Below are 14,611 nucleotides of genomic sequence, written 5' to 3' on the forward strand. Positions count from 1 at the left end.
TCGCAGGTAGTTTTGGCATTAGTATTTGGGAACTTTTGCTTTTATCCGAGGGCCATTTTACAGTTCTTTTACCACCCAGGCTCTGCTGGCAGGGTCATGTTGGGAGCAGTGATACACTGCGGAAGGTGAAATGTTACAGTGTTGGTATCTTACACTAGCTCATGTCCGTCTTGTTCGTGGGAACGGGCTCACAGCGGATCTGCCAGGGAGCTGTGGCCACAGGGATAATTGAAACTCTCCAAAGGTGGGGGCCGCGCTGCAGTGCGCCGAGCTCACACCATCTTTATTAGACAACATGTTCGTGAGGCCTAGCTAAATTCAATATGTTTGGGCAATGTTTTCAGCAGGTGAGCCATCCACCACCTGGGCCCTGGTGGTAAGGAGGGGACGCCCGATGAGCCATGGCCCTCACCGGGGTAGGGGATGTAGGCAAGGGGGGTCTTTTTGGACCAATCCTCCCCTACACGTTCTTGAAGTATGGATGTTGTCTTTTTATTTGTGGTATGGTCTGTAGTGGCTTTATTTCGTCTAGAAGGCGACTGAAGAGGGTTTTGTACTCTTGATAGATTCTGTGTTGGACAGATGATCTTGCTGTCCTTTCACTTGGGACCTTGCCAATCGATAATTACTTTTGTACACCATTCAATAAATCCATCTTGTTTTCACTTTTTTTCTAAAGGTGGAGAACTCTGCTGGCCCGACAGAGAAAGTGAAGAAAGGCCTCTCCGACTTCCTTGGTGCCATCTCCGACACATTTGCCCCTTCGCCTGACAAAACGATTGACTGTGATGTTATAACTTTGATGGCTACACCTTCTGGCACGACAGAGCCCTACGACAGCACCAAGGTAGGCCCCCTCCAGGGATCCAAAGTAAGATTTGATGAGCAGGAGCAGCTCCTTAGTATCGGCCATCACCTAGTAGAGAGGAGCTGGCCCGAGAGCACCAGGAGCTAGTTCATAGCGTGAAGCAAATCTAACTTTTTGCGTGAGATGCAACTTGAAATTTTTGTCAATTATATACAATACCATGCTTTTTATGCTGGATGTCTCTAATGGTTCTTTATACGATTTCCAGATACAGAAAGTAAATGACTCGTAGGTATGTTTGTGTGGCACCGATTTGCCTCAGGATCCAAAGTAGATCCTCGTAGCTGTTGGCCTCACAGCAATTTCAAACCCCCTCCTTGCGACAGCTACTACCCCAAGTGTCCCCTTTTTGTGGCATTAATTATGTCCCTGAATGATGTCTGCCTCACCATCAGACTGGGAATTTCAGTTTCTGTTCCTTTCTTTTCTAATGCAGGCGCGTCTGTACAGTCTTCAGTCTGACCCGGCCACTTACTGCAACGAACCAGATGGTAAGGCAAGCTCAGGGTGTGCCTTCTCATTTACACATTGGGATGGGGAGAGAGCTTGTGAAGTGGAGTTAAGTGGGAAAGAGGGTTCTACTCTAGCATCTATGGTGTTCATGTTTCCAGTATTGTGAGTTGCATGCATTGTTGTCCATTAAGCAGTTTATTTCAACGACTGTCACTCTGTGCACTGATCGAGCTGGCACACATCCTGGGGACACCTACTGTAAACAGTGCTTGATGTACACTGTTTGCAGTGAATGCTCAGTGTACACACTGAGCGCTGTTTGCATCGAGCCTTGGTGCAGTGTGCTGCAACTGTCACCCTGGCCACTGATAAGAGGTTGCTCTAATTGTCTCAAGTTATTGTTTCCTTGTTTCTTTGAGTGTCTCTGCACTCTAGGTGGGTTACTGTCAGCGGTTCCGGTCACTGGAGCAGGATTGCTTTGCATTTCTGACATTCTGTGTTGCGTTTGATGTCTGTGGAGGAAAGCTGCGTGTTGCTCCCAATGTTTGGGTGCCAAGACTGGGATTCCCTGAGCATTCCTGGAAACTGTTTCTGGGTTGCAGTTAATGTATATGCAGAAAGGAAGGATGCTCTGCAGGCCAAGACTGGGATTCCCTGAGCATTCTTGGAAACCGATTCTGGGTTGCAGTTAATGTATATGCAGAAAGGATGGTCTGCAGGCCCAGAGTGGGATTCCCTGAGCATTCCTGGAAACCGATTCTGGGTTGCAGTTAATGTATATGCAGAAAGGAAGGATGCTCTGCAGGCCAAGACTGGGATTCCCTGAGCATTCCTGGAAACTGATTCTGGGTTGCAGTTAATGTATATGCAGAAAGGATGGTCTGCAGTACCTGCCTGGGATTCCCTGAGCATTCCTGGAAACTGATTCTGGGTTGCAGTTAATGTATATGCAGAAAGGATGGTCTGTAGACCCTGACTGGTATACTCTGCGTCTTCATGGGCCTGGCCCCATGGTTTTGCTCCTTGGCAAAAGCAGCAAGTTGTCTTGAATTAACGGTGGTTGCTCTGTGTGTGCCCTGACTCTGTGTGTTTGTGAGTGTGCGCGCATGCCCAGACATGGGTAGTGAGTTGGGTTGATGTGTGTTGATTCACAGACACTGGTGCTGGGTTGGTGTATGTGCGTGCCCAGCCACTGATGGTGGGCAGCAGTATGTGCTGTAATAGCCCCCTTCATGATTTTGGGCACTGGAACCGATGGCCTGTCCATGTCGGTGGATAATTTCCCCTGGGGGCGGTATGGAGGAGATCCTTTAGCGCTCGATATGCGGCTGGGGACAGTCGCGCCACCTTAGACCCTCCTTATACCCCTAGATCTTCCAGAGGACCCTGTGGAGACTATGACAGGGAGTTATTCAGCTCGCAGAAGCGGGCACAGAAAATCTCAGCTTCTCCCCTGGGGACCTCAGGCGAGCTACAAATGCATATATAATTTCCCTGCAGAGGATCTTCACAGAGCTCAAATAGCCTGTGGAAGCAAATAACGAAAATGTGCACGATTCTCCTGGAGACCACCGACTAGTCCTGGGTGCACCCAGGTAACTGGCTGGACTCTGGGACCTCGCGAAACCCAAAGGGTCGCAAACGTCCCACCCCGAAAAGTCAACGTGGGCGGGAACTAAACGGTTAGAGCTTCCTTTTTATTTTGTGAGAAGTCACCCATTGTTTCCTCACATTTTGGCCTCTCTGGCAGAATTCCTGGATGGTGGAAGGTCACTCTGTTTTTTAAAAGCATCCTACCTCGCTAGGATTTCAACCTGGGTCCTGCAGGCAATCTACTGGTGAATGGCTTGCTGAGCTATCGATGGCCTGCTTTGGATATAAAGCCTGTATCGAATCACCACACCAAAACCTCTCTCGAGGTGAGCAGCAATTAAACACGATTAGTATTGGATTGCTGCAGGCACAGCTGTTTCTGGGTATTTGACCCTAATTCAGCAATACACCTGCCAGCAAACCCTCACAGAGAGGCGGCTAACCATCTGTATACAAGCTCTGATGCTCATTCCATCAGTATGGGTTGTTTGAAATTGGTGAGGGAGAGTGGAGGTTGGGGGGTGAGAGGAGTAGAGCGGGAGCGACTGTTGGTGAGCGAGTTTGGAGGAGGGACACTAGTATTGAGGAAGATGTGGTAACTATCAGAGGCAGAAGTGCTAATGAGGAGGTGGTAACATGTGAAGGTGGCATCGAGAAGGTGGCAATGTCAGTACATTAAGGTGGTATTGAAGAGTTGGAAGGTCAGGAAGTGAAGGTGGTATGGAGGAGATGCTGTCTACAGGAAGTGAAGGTGGTATTGAAGAGGAAATGGGACATAAGGATGTGAAGGTGGTGTTTAGGAAGAAGGGGGTAACAGCTGGGAGAAGAACTTCACAGAGAGGAAGATGGAAGCAGTCCCTCAAAGAGAGGCAGGATTGTCAGTGGGTGCAGAAGGACAAGCGAGTAGTAATGAGCCCCAGGAGGTGCTGACAAACTACAACAGACTAGCCAGTCGTCTGGATCGGAAGGTTCTGGCTGGTCAAGTTAGCCCTAAGAAGGCCCGAAGAAGGGCGGGAGGGAAGCACCAGTGGGACAGGGCGACTATGTTAGAGGTTGAGAAAGCAATTCTACTCCAGTACCAAGAACTACTCCCCATAAACACCAAGAGTGTGCAGACACAGAGTGGCTAAGAGGAAGAAGCAAAAGGGGCCCACGATAAGGCAGAACCAAAGGAACTTCTTTCCGCCTGTCCCCGAGTCTTTCTGGGAAGACTATATGCTGGTGTTGATATTGATATTTTATTTCTATTGTGCTCGTACACACGTGTTTCATAGCGCATCAAGGCAAGGGAGGGGAACAGGGGAGAACAAAACGAGGATCTTACTAGGCCCAGTAACATTGAGAACCGCAAGTGCATGGGAAAGGGGAGGGGAAAAGTGCATGGAAGGGGGGAGAAGTGGAAAGTGCAAAGCAAAGGAGAAACAGATAAATAATAATAAATCAATAAATAATAAAGGCAACAAACAGGGGTAGTGCAGCCAGCCAGTGGCAAGTGCTAGGTTTAAGACGGCAGACTGGGAAGGTCTGAGGAAAAAAGGGGGGGGCTGTATGGGTAAAGATACAGACCCCAGTGCAAGGGGTGGCCCGGAGGCAGTGCGGGATGGTGGCAGGGTGAGCAGGTACCTGGGCCAGGATGACAGAGGGTGGCTGGGTGCACGGTGCAGAGAGAGAGCAGATCAGCAGCAGAGAGGGGGAGCGAAGGCAGAAGAAAAGAGGAAGGCCTTGAGGTGCTTCCGGAACCGGAGATGGTTCTCCTCAAGTTTTAGAGTGGCAGGGAGGCTGTTGCAGAGGGAGGACCCAGCTGAAGACAGAGATCTACCCCCAGCTTGTTTCTTTGAAAAACGACTGACACGACTGACCCGGAGTGAGTTAGAGGACCGAAGAGCTCGAGAGGGGAGGTATTTGTGGAGGGATAGCTGAAGGTATTTTGGACCCAGGCCCCAGAAAGCCTTGTGGACAATGCAGAGGGTTTTGAATTTAATCCGTGCATTCACTGGGAGCCAATGGAAGGATTTCAGAGCTGGAGAGATACGATCCCAGGGAGTGGGGGAGGTGGGGGGGAGGAGAGAGGAGAGAACACACACCAAAGAACCAATGTTATTTTGATATCTATCATCCTGTTTAGTTTAACCCTAATAAACCAATTGAAAGGAATATGTTGATCTTGGCCCCAGTCACCTTTTGATAGCGCCCAGTCACTGGGGGTTGGCTGCTGTGCCTGTGCCCTTGGACAATGGTGGTGGGTTGTCTTGCGCCCCCCCCCCACCCCCGTACATTAGTGGCAAGTTGTGGTGTGGGTTGCTTTGTGTGCTAAAGACTGTAAAGTGGCTAAGCACACCACATCTCAATAACAAAAGTAAAGGTCAAAGTACAAGGGACTCCATTCCCAACAAGGAAGCCTTAAGCATGTTTAGCGTGCACGGGAGAAATGTGTGGCTCTGGCATCAGAAGTCACTACATAAACTACAAAACAAGTAGGCGTCCATAACTTCTGGACACTCCTGTCCCATGCACGCCTCTATATACTGACATTTCAGTCAATATTTAGGTCTTATTAATGTGTATTCAGGACATTTATGACCAAGATATTTCTACACGAATGTGCTTTACACACTCTCACTTAATGTGTTTCATCGTTAGTATGCTTAATGTACACATGAACGACTGGCCAACTCAGTAAAGTCTCATGTATACATAAATCACAACAATATAAAAAAAGACAAGCCATTAACAAGAATATTCACGCAATACATTTCTCACAGCAGTTCTTTAAAATAAGAGCTCAATGCGTTTCGAGAACTGATTCTCTTCTTTAGGAGCAAAATTACATTTTGTCTCCAATTTTCACTTTGCAACAACATTTCTACAAAATAAATAAATTCACAATATAGATGTCAGGAGTATTGTATCAGTTAATTAAGATCAATGCCTCGAAGGTCAAGGAGTGTGAGATTTTAAGTCTTAATACTTCACCTAGATTTACGGGTCACAGTGGATGGCCTTGGAGCTCTGCATACGTTTCCTTTTATTCACAGGAGGTTTGGGGGAGATTATTAGATGTTTTTCTTTTCATTAGTAGCAGTGGCTTTGGTCTACTGTGGTTTAATCTGGCTACTGGCATTGCTATGCTGCGTCTCCTCTGGCAATTGAAGTGTCTTCAGACGCTGGTGGTGAGCTGCTGTGTGGGTGCTAGTTGCTGTTGACAGGTTGCTCTATATTCCTGGATGCCGGGGCCATGTTATTGTGAGTTTCCACCGTTGTTGACAGTTAGGCATTCTTAGGGTGTTAAGTCAAAGCATACTTTCCACCTTGCAGGGACGTTTGTGCTTTGAAATGTATATCTTGGTTTCTGTCTGCGCACTACAGCCCTGATGTTGCCCTTGACTTTTTGTTGCTCAGGCCCTTCGGAGCTGTTTGAATCCTGGCTTTCTCAGTGGAGACTGCAAGACGTGAAAGGAGAGATATCCGAGTTGCTGGTTAACAGCCCTTCCATCCGCGCCCTTTACACCAAGATGGTAATGAACTGGCTATTTGCTCTTCACAGCATCTCTTTTTCCCTGCAGTGTATCACAGGCATTGGGGTGGAGTGTGCTGGTTCTGCCTGTAGAAGAGAAATGGTGATCTGGCCTACTTGGCAAAAGCCTGCATGGGAAAGTATTTGGTGACGTTACTAACCCATCCTCTTATGCCTGTCTGCTATTCGTTGGTCTGTTGGTACAGGCGCCCAACTGAATGGCACCCTGCCATGTGCCACAAATCAGATACATGGCATATTTATCCTGGCCACTCATGTGTGTATGGGATGTCTAACAATGTGAAGAGTGGATGACTGCACAGATATTTCTCCCATCTCCAGACAGTCCTCGTTTTGGGGTAAATAAGAAACCAAGTGCAGTCTCAGGCAACATAGTCTGGGATGAACCCCACTGCCCCACCCCACCAGTGCTTTCTGCTTGCATTCAGAACAGGGGGGATGGACTTGTTTGTATTTGTCTAGACCCCAAGTTAAAGTACAGGAAGATCACTCCACACCTCGGATGCAGGGGTGCTCAGTATATTGCCTTGATCTCCCTGGGGTAAGAGTGGCTAAGCAGTCAAGGCTATCGTCTCAAGAGGGGGAGCAGGATGGAGACCAGGTACAGGGTACCATACAACAATGCTCAATAAGTGTACATATGTTTAGCGAAAGCATGTGTTTAATGTGTTACAGGTGAGTTGCTTTTTAGGAGGTTTTTTTGAAGGTAGTGACTTCTGCAGGAGTCCTTAAATGTTCAGGAAACCGTTCAGCATTTGAGTTTGTGGTGTTATTTAGGTAGTTGAAGAACTCCCCAGAAATTCAATGTAATTCAATGGTAGGAACCCCAAAATAATCGTGTGGTTATAGTGAAAAGGGGATGCCAAACTGTAAGCCAAGTCTGCACTATTTATGATTGTTCTCGGTTTGCACCTTGTACTTTTCTATAGGCCCAGTGCCACTCCGTGACAAAGTCCAGCGGCAAGCCTCTGGTTAGGGGGGAAGCAAGGGCCTTCCTCTGGGAGATGTCTGTTTAAATCGTAGGCCATGTCATGCCTGTTTTGGAAAAACATATATGCACTGAAGACCTAGGACATCTTACTTACACATTGCATTATCTAGATTATTACACGTTGCATTATCTGCAGTTATTACATAATTACGAATATGGTTTACCTCAGTTGCTGACTGTATCCAAGGGTTAATATTTGATGTTCCTGTTCCTAGTGTTCGCCTAACCTTCAATCGTTCAGGGTGGACCTGTGGGTAAAAGATTAAACGCCATACTGGTTTCCCCACAGAGAATCTCACAACAGTGACTGCTGTTTGTCAAAATAAGGGGTAGTTGGACCTCAATATGTTTTCTATGTTGAACCTGCATCGCTTAGTTTGTCTCGTCACCCACAGGTCCACTCTGAATTATTCAAGAGTAGGCGAACACTAGGGCAAATGATCCCAATACTAACCATCGTGCACATAAGTCAGTAGCGAAGGTAAACTCTTCTCGTAATTATGCAAAGTACAGATCATGCAACTTGTAAGTAAGGTGGCCTATGTCTCTTATATTTATCAGCTTTTCTCTGTGTTTTCCACACGGGCATGGGGTGACCACCCACTTGCATACAAATCCCCAAAAGGAATGCCTGGTGACTGGCATTGAGTCGAAACATGTTGGAGAGCTGTTTCACACTACAGATATAAGAGGGCACACACTTAATGAAATATGAAATTAAACCAATGTAAAATCTTATTTGACCCACATGTGCACCCAAATATGAATGTAGTTTTAGAGAGGGTCAGTACACTCATTTACACTCTATATTATACATACAGGATCTGCATCAATGATATCTTGCATATATGTGTTGAATCTATGAGCACAACTATAGACTGGATATGTGAGACTAGAGGGTTTGGTGTTTGGAGGTATTGAAAAATCTGCAAGACCAACACCTGAAAAAGGCCATCTTTGTATTTCATTTATGTCAGTGGGATGTCCCATTATTCGTGAGGTCAGGTCCCTTGTGTTCAAGTGCGCTCATTGACTAGTCCAGTCTTTTTAGCTGGTGTGAAGAAGGAGCTAGTGAATGAAGGGTTTGCGTACGCTATGGGGAGGATCTCAGTTAGTCCTCACTTAGTCCCTGCCAGTGGGCACAGGCCTGCCACATGTTTCATTAAAATGCTACTAAACCGTTAAAAGATGTACATTTGCTTGGGATGGGTCTGTGGTTCCCATGTACACTCATAAACTGCCCCGCAAAGCAGTATGCTCGTGCAGAGAAAGCACACAATACTGCTAACCAGTGTCCTGTGTGCATTGAAAGACGGGATTTGACTGCATCTTTCCAAAAGATAGTGTCAGAGAACCTTCACCACACATAGAGAAGCAGATGCAGCTCCACTACTGGGAGCCGAATACTTGCACGTATGCACGGAAACATTCACTGCTGCGGTCCACATAGCAATACAGGAACGCGATCAAACCTGATCTAAGAATCGTAATTCAGGGAAGCCAATTCAAATCCCTGCACAACCCGGCTGCTCATCTACACACACCCGATCCAAGCCGAATCTAGGGTCAGGGGGGGCTTCAAGCTATTTAGAGCTTGACCAGTAGAGTGGTGTGGGTCTTTGCTGAAGTGAGAGAAGAATGCCAAAGGAAGAGGGGAAGAAGCAGAGAGTTTGCCGGTGTCGGGAGGAGAACATCAGGAGGTGTCTAGGGGGAGATGGCCGCAGAGGAGAATCGGGTGGTGTCCGATGGAGAGCACATCGGGGGGTGTCTGAGGGAGAGCACATCGGGGGGTGTCTGAGGGAGAGCACATCGGGGGGTGTCTGAGGGAGAGCACATCGGGGGGTGTCTGAGGGAGAGCACATCGGGGGGTGTCGGAGGGAGAGCACATTGGGGTGTGTCGGAAGGAGAGCCCATCGGCGGGTGTCGGAGAGAGAGCCCATCGGGAGGGGGGTGTCGGAGGGAGAGCCCATTGGGGGGGGGTCGGAGGGAGAGTGTTTGGGAGATGTATCATTTTTATGTTTCATCCCCTCTCCTAGTGAGACCCCCAACACATTTTGCTGGACGTCTGGACCTTTTTTCTTTCAACCCTGAATGAGTGGAGCCTTTTTCTCTCATTCATTCCTGTGGGCTCAGTCCTTTGGAACTTTATTCTTTGTATCCTACCTGTAACTATGGAGTCTGTCTGATTCATAGCTCTTAAAGGCATCTGCGTTTTTACTACTGCAGCACACAGCTCCTTATGGACAGTGTTGCTGTGGACCCTTAGGATCCTCCTTTTAAGATTATTTTTCTATATCCTCGAGCAACTACAGTTCTCAAGGATAGACATATAATTAGTATCTCCCCCACAACTCTATAGTCTGAGATTGGCACACACCACCTTCAGTGGAGTGCCAAAGGGATACCTAGTATCCCCCTTCCCTCTGCTCCTGTGACTTTTTACTCACATAGACAATATCCTAGTTACAGCTGGTGGCAGTGTATGTGCTCTTCAACTGTTGTGTAGTTTCTATTCCACAGGCTATGTCCATAGCCCCGGTGGTGCATAGTAAGGGCACCCAATTGCCAACTTGGGACCCTCCTTTCTTTTTTTTTTTGCCAATTCTAGTGTGGTTCTTCTTTGTTAGCCCTTCTTCTACCATTCCGGGAGGGGGGAGTTCAGTGTGTGTGTTTTGCCTTTGGCAGGAACTCTTTGGTATACCCGCCTAGGCTCCACAGTGTCTGGGTAAGCAGGAAGTGGGGAACCAGCTCCCACAGGGGGACTGGCTATCTTGATTGGACAGCCAAATGCCACTTTCTGTAAAATGCTGATAGAGATTGCAGAGGAGTGTGTGCTGGAACTGTATAAAAGGCGAGACTGCTGGAGAGAAAACAAGTCGACCACTGGAAGCTGAAGTAACTGAAGAAGACGATGACCAGAGACGCCTGCAGACCCTTTGAAACACTGAAGCGACCACTGCTGTCCTCGACCCCGTTTTCTGTGTGACAGAGGAGCTCTGAAGAGGACGACTCTTTCCCTTTGGCTGGTGGGAGCAGCCGTCCCAAGGCAAACTTTGAATTGAGCCATCTGCCGAGGTCTTAGGAGTTTCCAGAGCTGTGGAACCTCAATACCAGGAGGCCTGCTGCCCATTTCAAGTGCATTGTGGTGGAAAGGCCAAATCCATCCAAATCTTTGCCGAAACCGTGGACACTCCAGAGATCCAATCCAACTCACCCAGACCACCTCATCAGTGTGGGACTCCAGGAAGCCAATAAGATTGACCGGGCGATCTGTGTCCTTTGTTGGTGCTGCAGAAACCGCGGCAAAACCGCAGAATGAACCAAGAAGTTGCTGAAAGTCGTGCCCCATGTCCTCCCTCGAGACTGCTGCTGAGAAATTCCGTCCATTGTCAAGCTTTCCGTGATCAGACCAAGGAATCCGGTGGTCGGGTCCTAAGCTGCAACATCGCAGAGCAACCAGCACAAACATTTTCTTCTAACCTAAGGTACTGTGGGTAAAAGGGATATTGCTTACCTGATTCCAAGAAGTCGCTCCAGAGTGTTGGAGTGCACCTAGAGGTGTCCAGGGTCATCCTCTCTTACCTCCGACTCAGGCTGCTGCTTGTGTCCCTTCATCAAGTCCTTAACAGATCTCTCTCGTTAGTTGTTATCTTGCTACTTCTATAACACTAGAGACTGGAAGAAATCCACAGGAACTCTCTGTATTCTGCTGCTTGTAAAGACTTTGAGCCCTCTCTGAACTGCCTTTAGCTAGGGTTGCATTTTAGGACTTAAAAGACTTACTGGGCGAAGAAACCCTCTCTAGAACCTTGAACCAAGCTAATGTTACTCTAAGTAAATATTTTCCTCCCTTTAAGTGACTTTACTATGTGTTTGCAGAGAAAATGTATTGCGGTATGAACTGTTAGAATCCGCAGGTGCGCGTAATAACCGATACTACGATAACATTGCCTTTTCCCTTTCTAACTTTGCTACAAATGTAACTGTGAGCAAACACAAAAGCGAAAGTGCCCTTTGAAGTGTATTCTCAAGTATTCCGAAGTGTTCTTGTATAAAAGTCTAAAGTATTTAAAGTGATCACATCTTCCTCTTCAGATGAGCCTGGCTGCTCTGCCACTCTACCAAGGTCCTGAGTTCGTAGACTGATACTAAAAGTTGCAGATCTACAAACCACTGTGATGGCTTATTAAAGTCTTACTTACCAGTAGGCCTTTAGGAAAACTTCCCCTAACAGAGAGCACTTCAGGAGGTGTCCGAGGGAGAGCGCATCGGGCGGTGTCCGAGGGAGAGCGCATCGGGCGGTGTCCGAGGGAGAGCACATCGGGTGGTGGACAGAGGGGAGGTGGCCACAGAGGAGAATTGGGTGGTGGAAGGAGAGCACTTTGGGGGTGGCAGAGGAGAGCGCACCAGGAGGCGGAATGGGGAGAGACAGTAGTGGTAGGAAAAAAGGCAAGGGGATTCCTCCACTAGTGATCCACTCGATGGATCCATCCAGAAAAGTTTGTACTGTGTCTATGGTTTGCCAGAGAACCTACAGAGAAGAGCTTTATATTCCAACGTCCAAAAGAACCAAAAAGACTTTGTCAGGGAGGAACCCCATTTTTGGTGAGACCGGACAAAGGGCTGACCAGAGACTAACGTTGTAAGTTGTGAAGTAGGACATTTTATTGTTTTCAAAAGGGGGATGTGGCTGAAGCAAAATCAAAGGATTATCTCAGGAGGAGTATGTGTAGTTTGGAGTTCTACTCAATTACTACAGTTCTATTTTGTACTGTCTAGTAATTGGTAGAAAAGCTCAAATATGTTCTTAAAATTACCCTTCCGACACCATTTCTCTGTGGCTGGACACTGGTAAATGTTATATAGTTGAATCTTTAAGATTCTATCACTTTACAGAGAAGTTATATTTACATAAATGCTTTGTTGTTAACTTATAGTTTATCAGTGCATTGTTATAGGTATGTCACAGGTGCAGTGCACAGTAGCTTAGTCAGATAGGGAACCCATACATGCTACCTAAAGAGGCAACATTCTATATGATTGTGATGTACCCGTTTATGTTCATCTAAGATACCACGTTTGTTTGTTGCTGGATTGAGATGTACATGGTAGCAGCTTTATAGCTGGAGGTCCTTGTTTATACTGTTATGCTTAAATAAATACTTCATATCGTTTCCTAAGATGACTGAAGAGTGTCACTTAACATTGGCGATGAGGATCTGCGTTGTCCGAGGACCTCCAGCAGGCAACATTGCCTGAAGCGGCCGTTCCGTTCCGCGGAACGTAGTAGCGACCGGGAAGTAAGTCCTGAGCCTGCCCTGTCCGTTGCGCTTTGATCCCGTGTCCCTTCTCGTCCTTTTCAGCGCTGCTTTGGGTTTTCTTGTTCCCGAAACTTTGAGCGCAGCTGAAGTCCCCTCCTCCCTTGTGCGAACGCTTTTTGTTAAGGAGTTGTGTCCCTGCTGCCTGCTCTGAAGGAGCTACCGTACTCATACTGATACGGGCGCAAGCTAAAATGGCTTCTCCAACACGTGCAAGCTATCAGTGAGGTTACCATTTACGAGAGGAGGGGTGAAGTTTACCAAGGTACGGGAGGACAGATGCTGAACATAAGGCAGTGAAGGAAACATTCTGAACTGTAACAGAGAGTCTGCAGTGGGGCACCAAGCGGCATATGGAACGCTTATGAGGTAGTGGGCTGTAAGAGCGCAAGGACAATATTTGAAGCTGCAAAGGAGAAAATAAGGAGATTGAAGCAACCGTGTGAGGAGGAAGACACTTGTCAAGAGGAGTTTTGCATAAACCCTGAACATTTGAGCTGTATAAAATGGCTATGTCAAACCTCAGTGGTCCTCCCATGTTTATGGCGATTCCAGGCCCAGCAAAAAATCAAATGGGCCCAATGGAAATAAGGATTCTTGCATTACCTAAAGGCAGTCGGGGGGAAATATCATTTTCCGCTGACAGGAAACTTGCTGTGCTGATGCATCATTTGGGCTATGAGGGTCAGAGAATTTGTTAAACCCTTCCGCAGTTGGCGAGTGTGGGTGAAGGAGACGAGATGTCTGAATTGGGGAGTACTTTGGCTAGATTGGATTTACATTTTAATCCGAAAACTAATATTGACCTCTAGAGAGATAATTTCCGCATGAGGATTCAGGAACCAGGTGAATCAGTGGAAGAATATATCACCGCTCTTCGTCAATTAGCATCACATGCAAATTTCAGGGTTCGCATGATGAACATTTACGTGATCAGTTTATGACGCACTGTAGTGCCGACCGCATACGCGAAGAAATATGGTTAAAGGACGAACCTAGTTTGGATGAGGTGTTAGTTATCACCCGCAGGGTGGAACATTCTTTGGCATGCATTGCTAAATTGGCTAAAAAGGAGTTAACTGATGCGAAAGTCGGATATTGTAAACGTCAATGAGCATAAGAAAAAGAAAAAAGGGTAAAGAGAAAGAGAAGAAGTCGCAGTTAAGGCGGCGATAACAGGTCATGGAAACAGAAGAGTGAAGAAAAAGGAGAGAAGGGAGAAAAGGAGGAACGTTTATGCTACCGATGTGCAAGCAATTCTAATTTTGCTGCGTCTATGGTTTGTCCTGGGAGGAGAGTGATTTGTAATAAATGCAAAAGATGCAGACATTTTGCGAACTGCTGCCAAAACTACCAGAGTAGCCTGAAAAAAGTCCTATATGTGAATGAAGAGGAAGGAAGGAAATCTTCGGATGATGAAAATGAATTTTCTTTAGAAAATGTCATTGTGAACACTATAACTAATGTTGTGGGTGATGTGGACGATGAATGTGAACGCCCGTATGCTGATATTACAGTAAATGGGAGGCAAGTGCGTATGATGGCTGATTCAGGGTCAAAGATTACCTTAATGTCAAAGGATGTATATGAAAAGGAGGTGAAGGGTGACATTCGCAATCTGAGCAAACCTGACATCAGTCCAGGAGTTTATAACCAAGAGCCCATTGAGTTGTTGGGATATAGCATAAATAAGTTTGAATTTAAGAATCAAATGTGTGAAGGAAAAATATATGTTGCTAAGAAAGGTCTCACTTTGTTGGGGGGGAGGGAACAAAAGAAACTTAAAATCAAACTTGACCCAAACGCATGTGAGCAGGTTTTGCAAGTTAGTGATTCTATCATAAGCAAACACC

At 46.8% G+C, this 14,611-nt stretch overlaps 1 protein-coding gene across 2 annotated transcripts in view; it reads left to right on the top strand.

Moving 5' to 3' along the window:
- BSDC1 (BSD domain containing 1) overlaps positions 1-14,611 on the top strand; it is a 217,421-nt gene that overhangs the window by 35,165 nt on the left and 167,645 nt on the right. For both annotated transcript variants that reach the window (XM_069622470.1, XM_069622471.1), the window contains exons 4-6: positions 680-847; positions 1,305-1,359; positions 6,314-6,429. In XM_069622470.1, the coding sequence (XP_069478571.1) occupies positions 680-847; positions 1,305-1,359; positions 6,314-6,429 (339 nt within the window). The remainder of the gene's footprint in view (positions 1-679; positions 848-1,304; positions 1,360-6,313; positions 6,430-14,611) is intronic.

Source organism: Ambystoma mexicanum, chromosome 11, assembly GCF_040938575.1.
Source record: "Ambystoma mexicanum isolate Mex_15411 chromosome 11, UKY_AmexF1_1, whole genome shotgun sequence".
NCBI lineage: Eukaryota > Metazoa > Chordata > Amphibia > Caudata > Ambystomatidae > Ambystoma > Ambystoma mexicanum.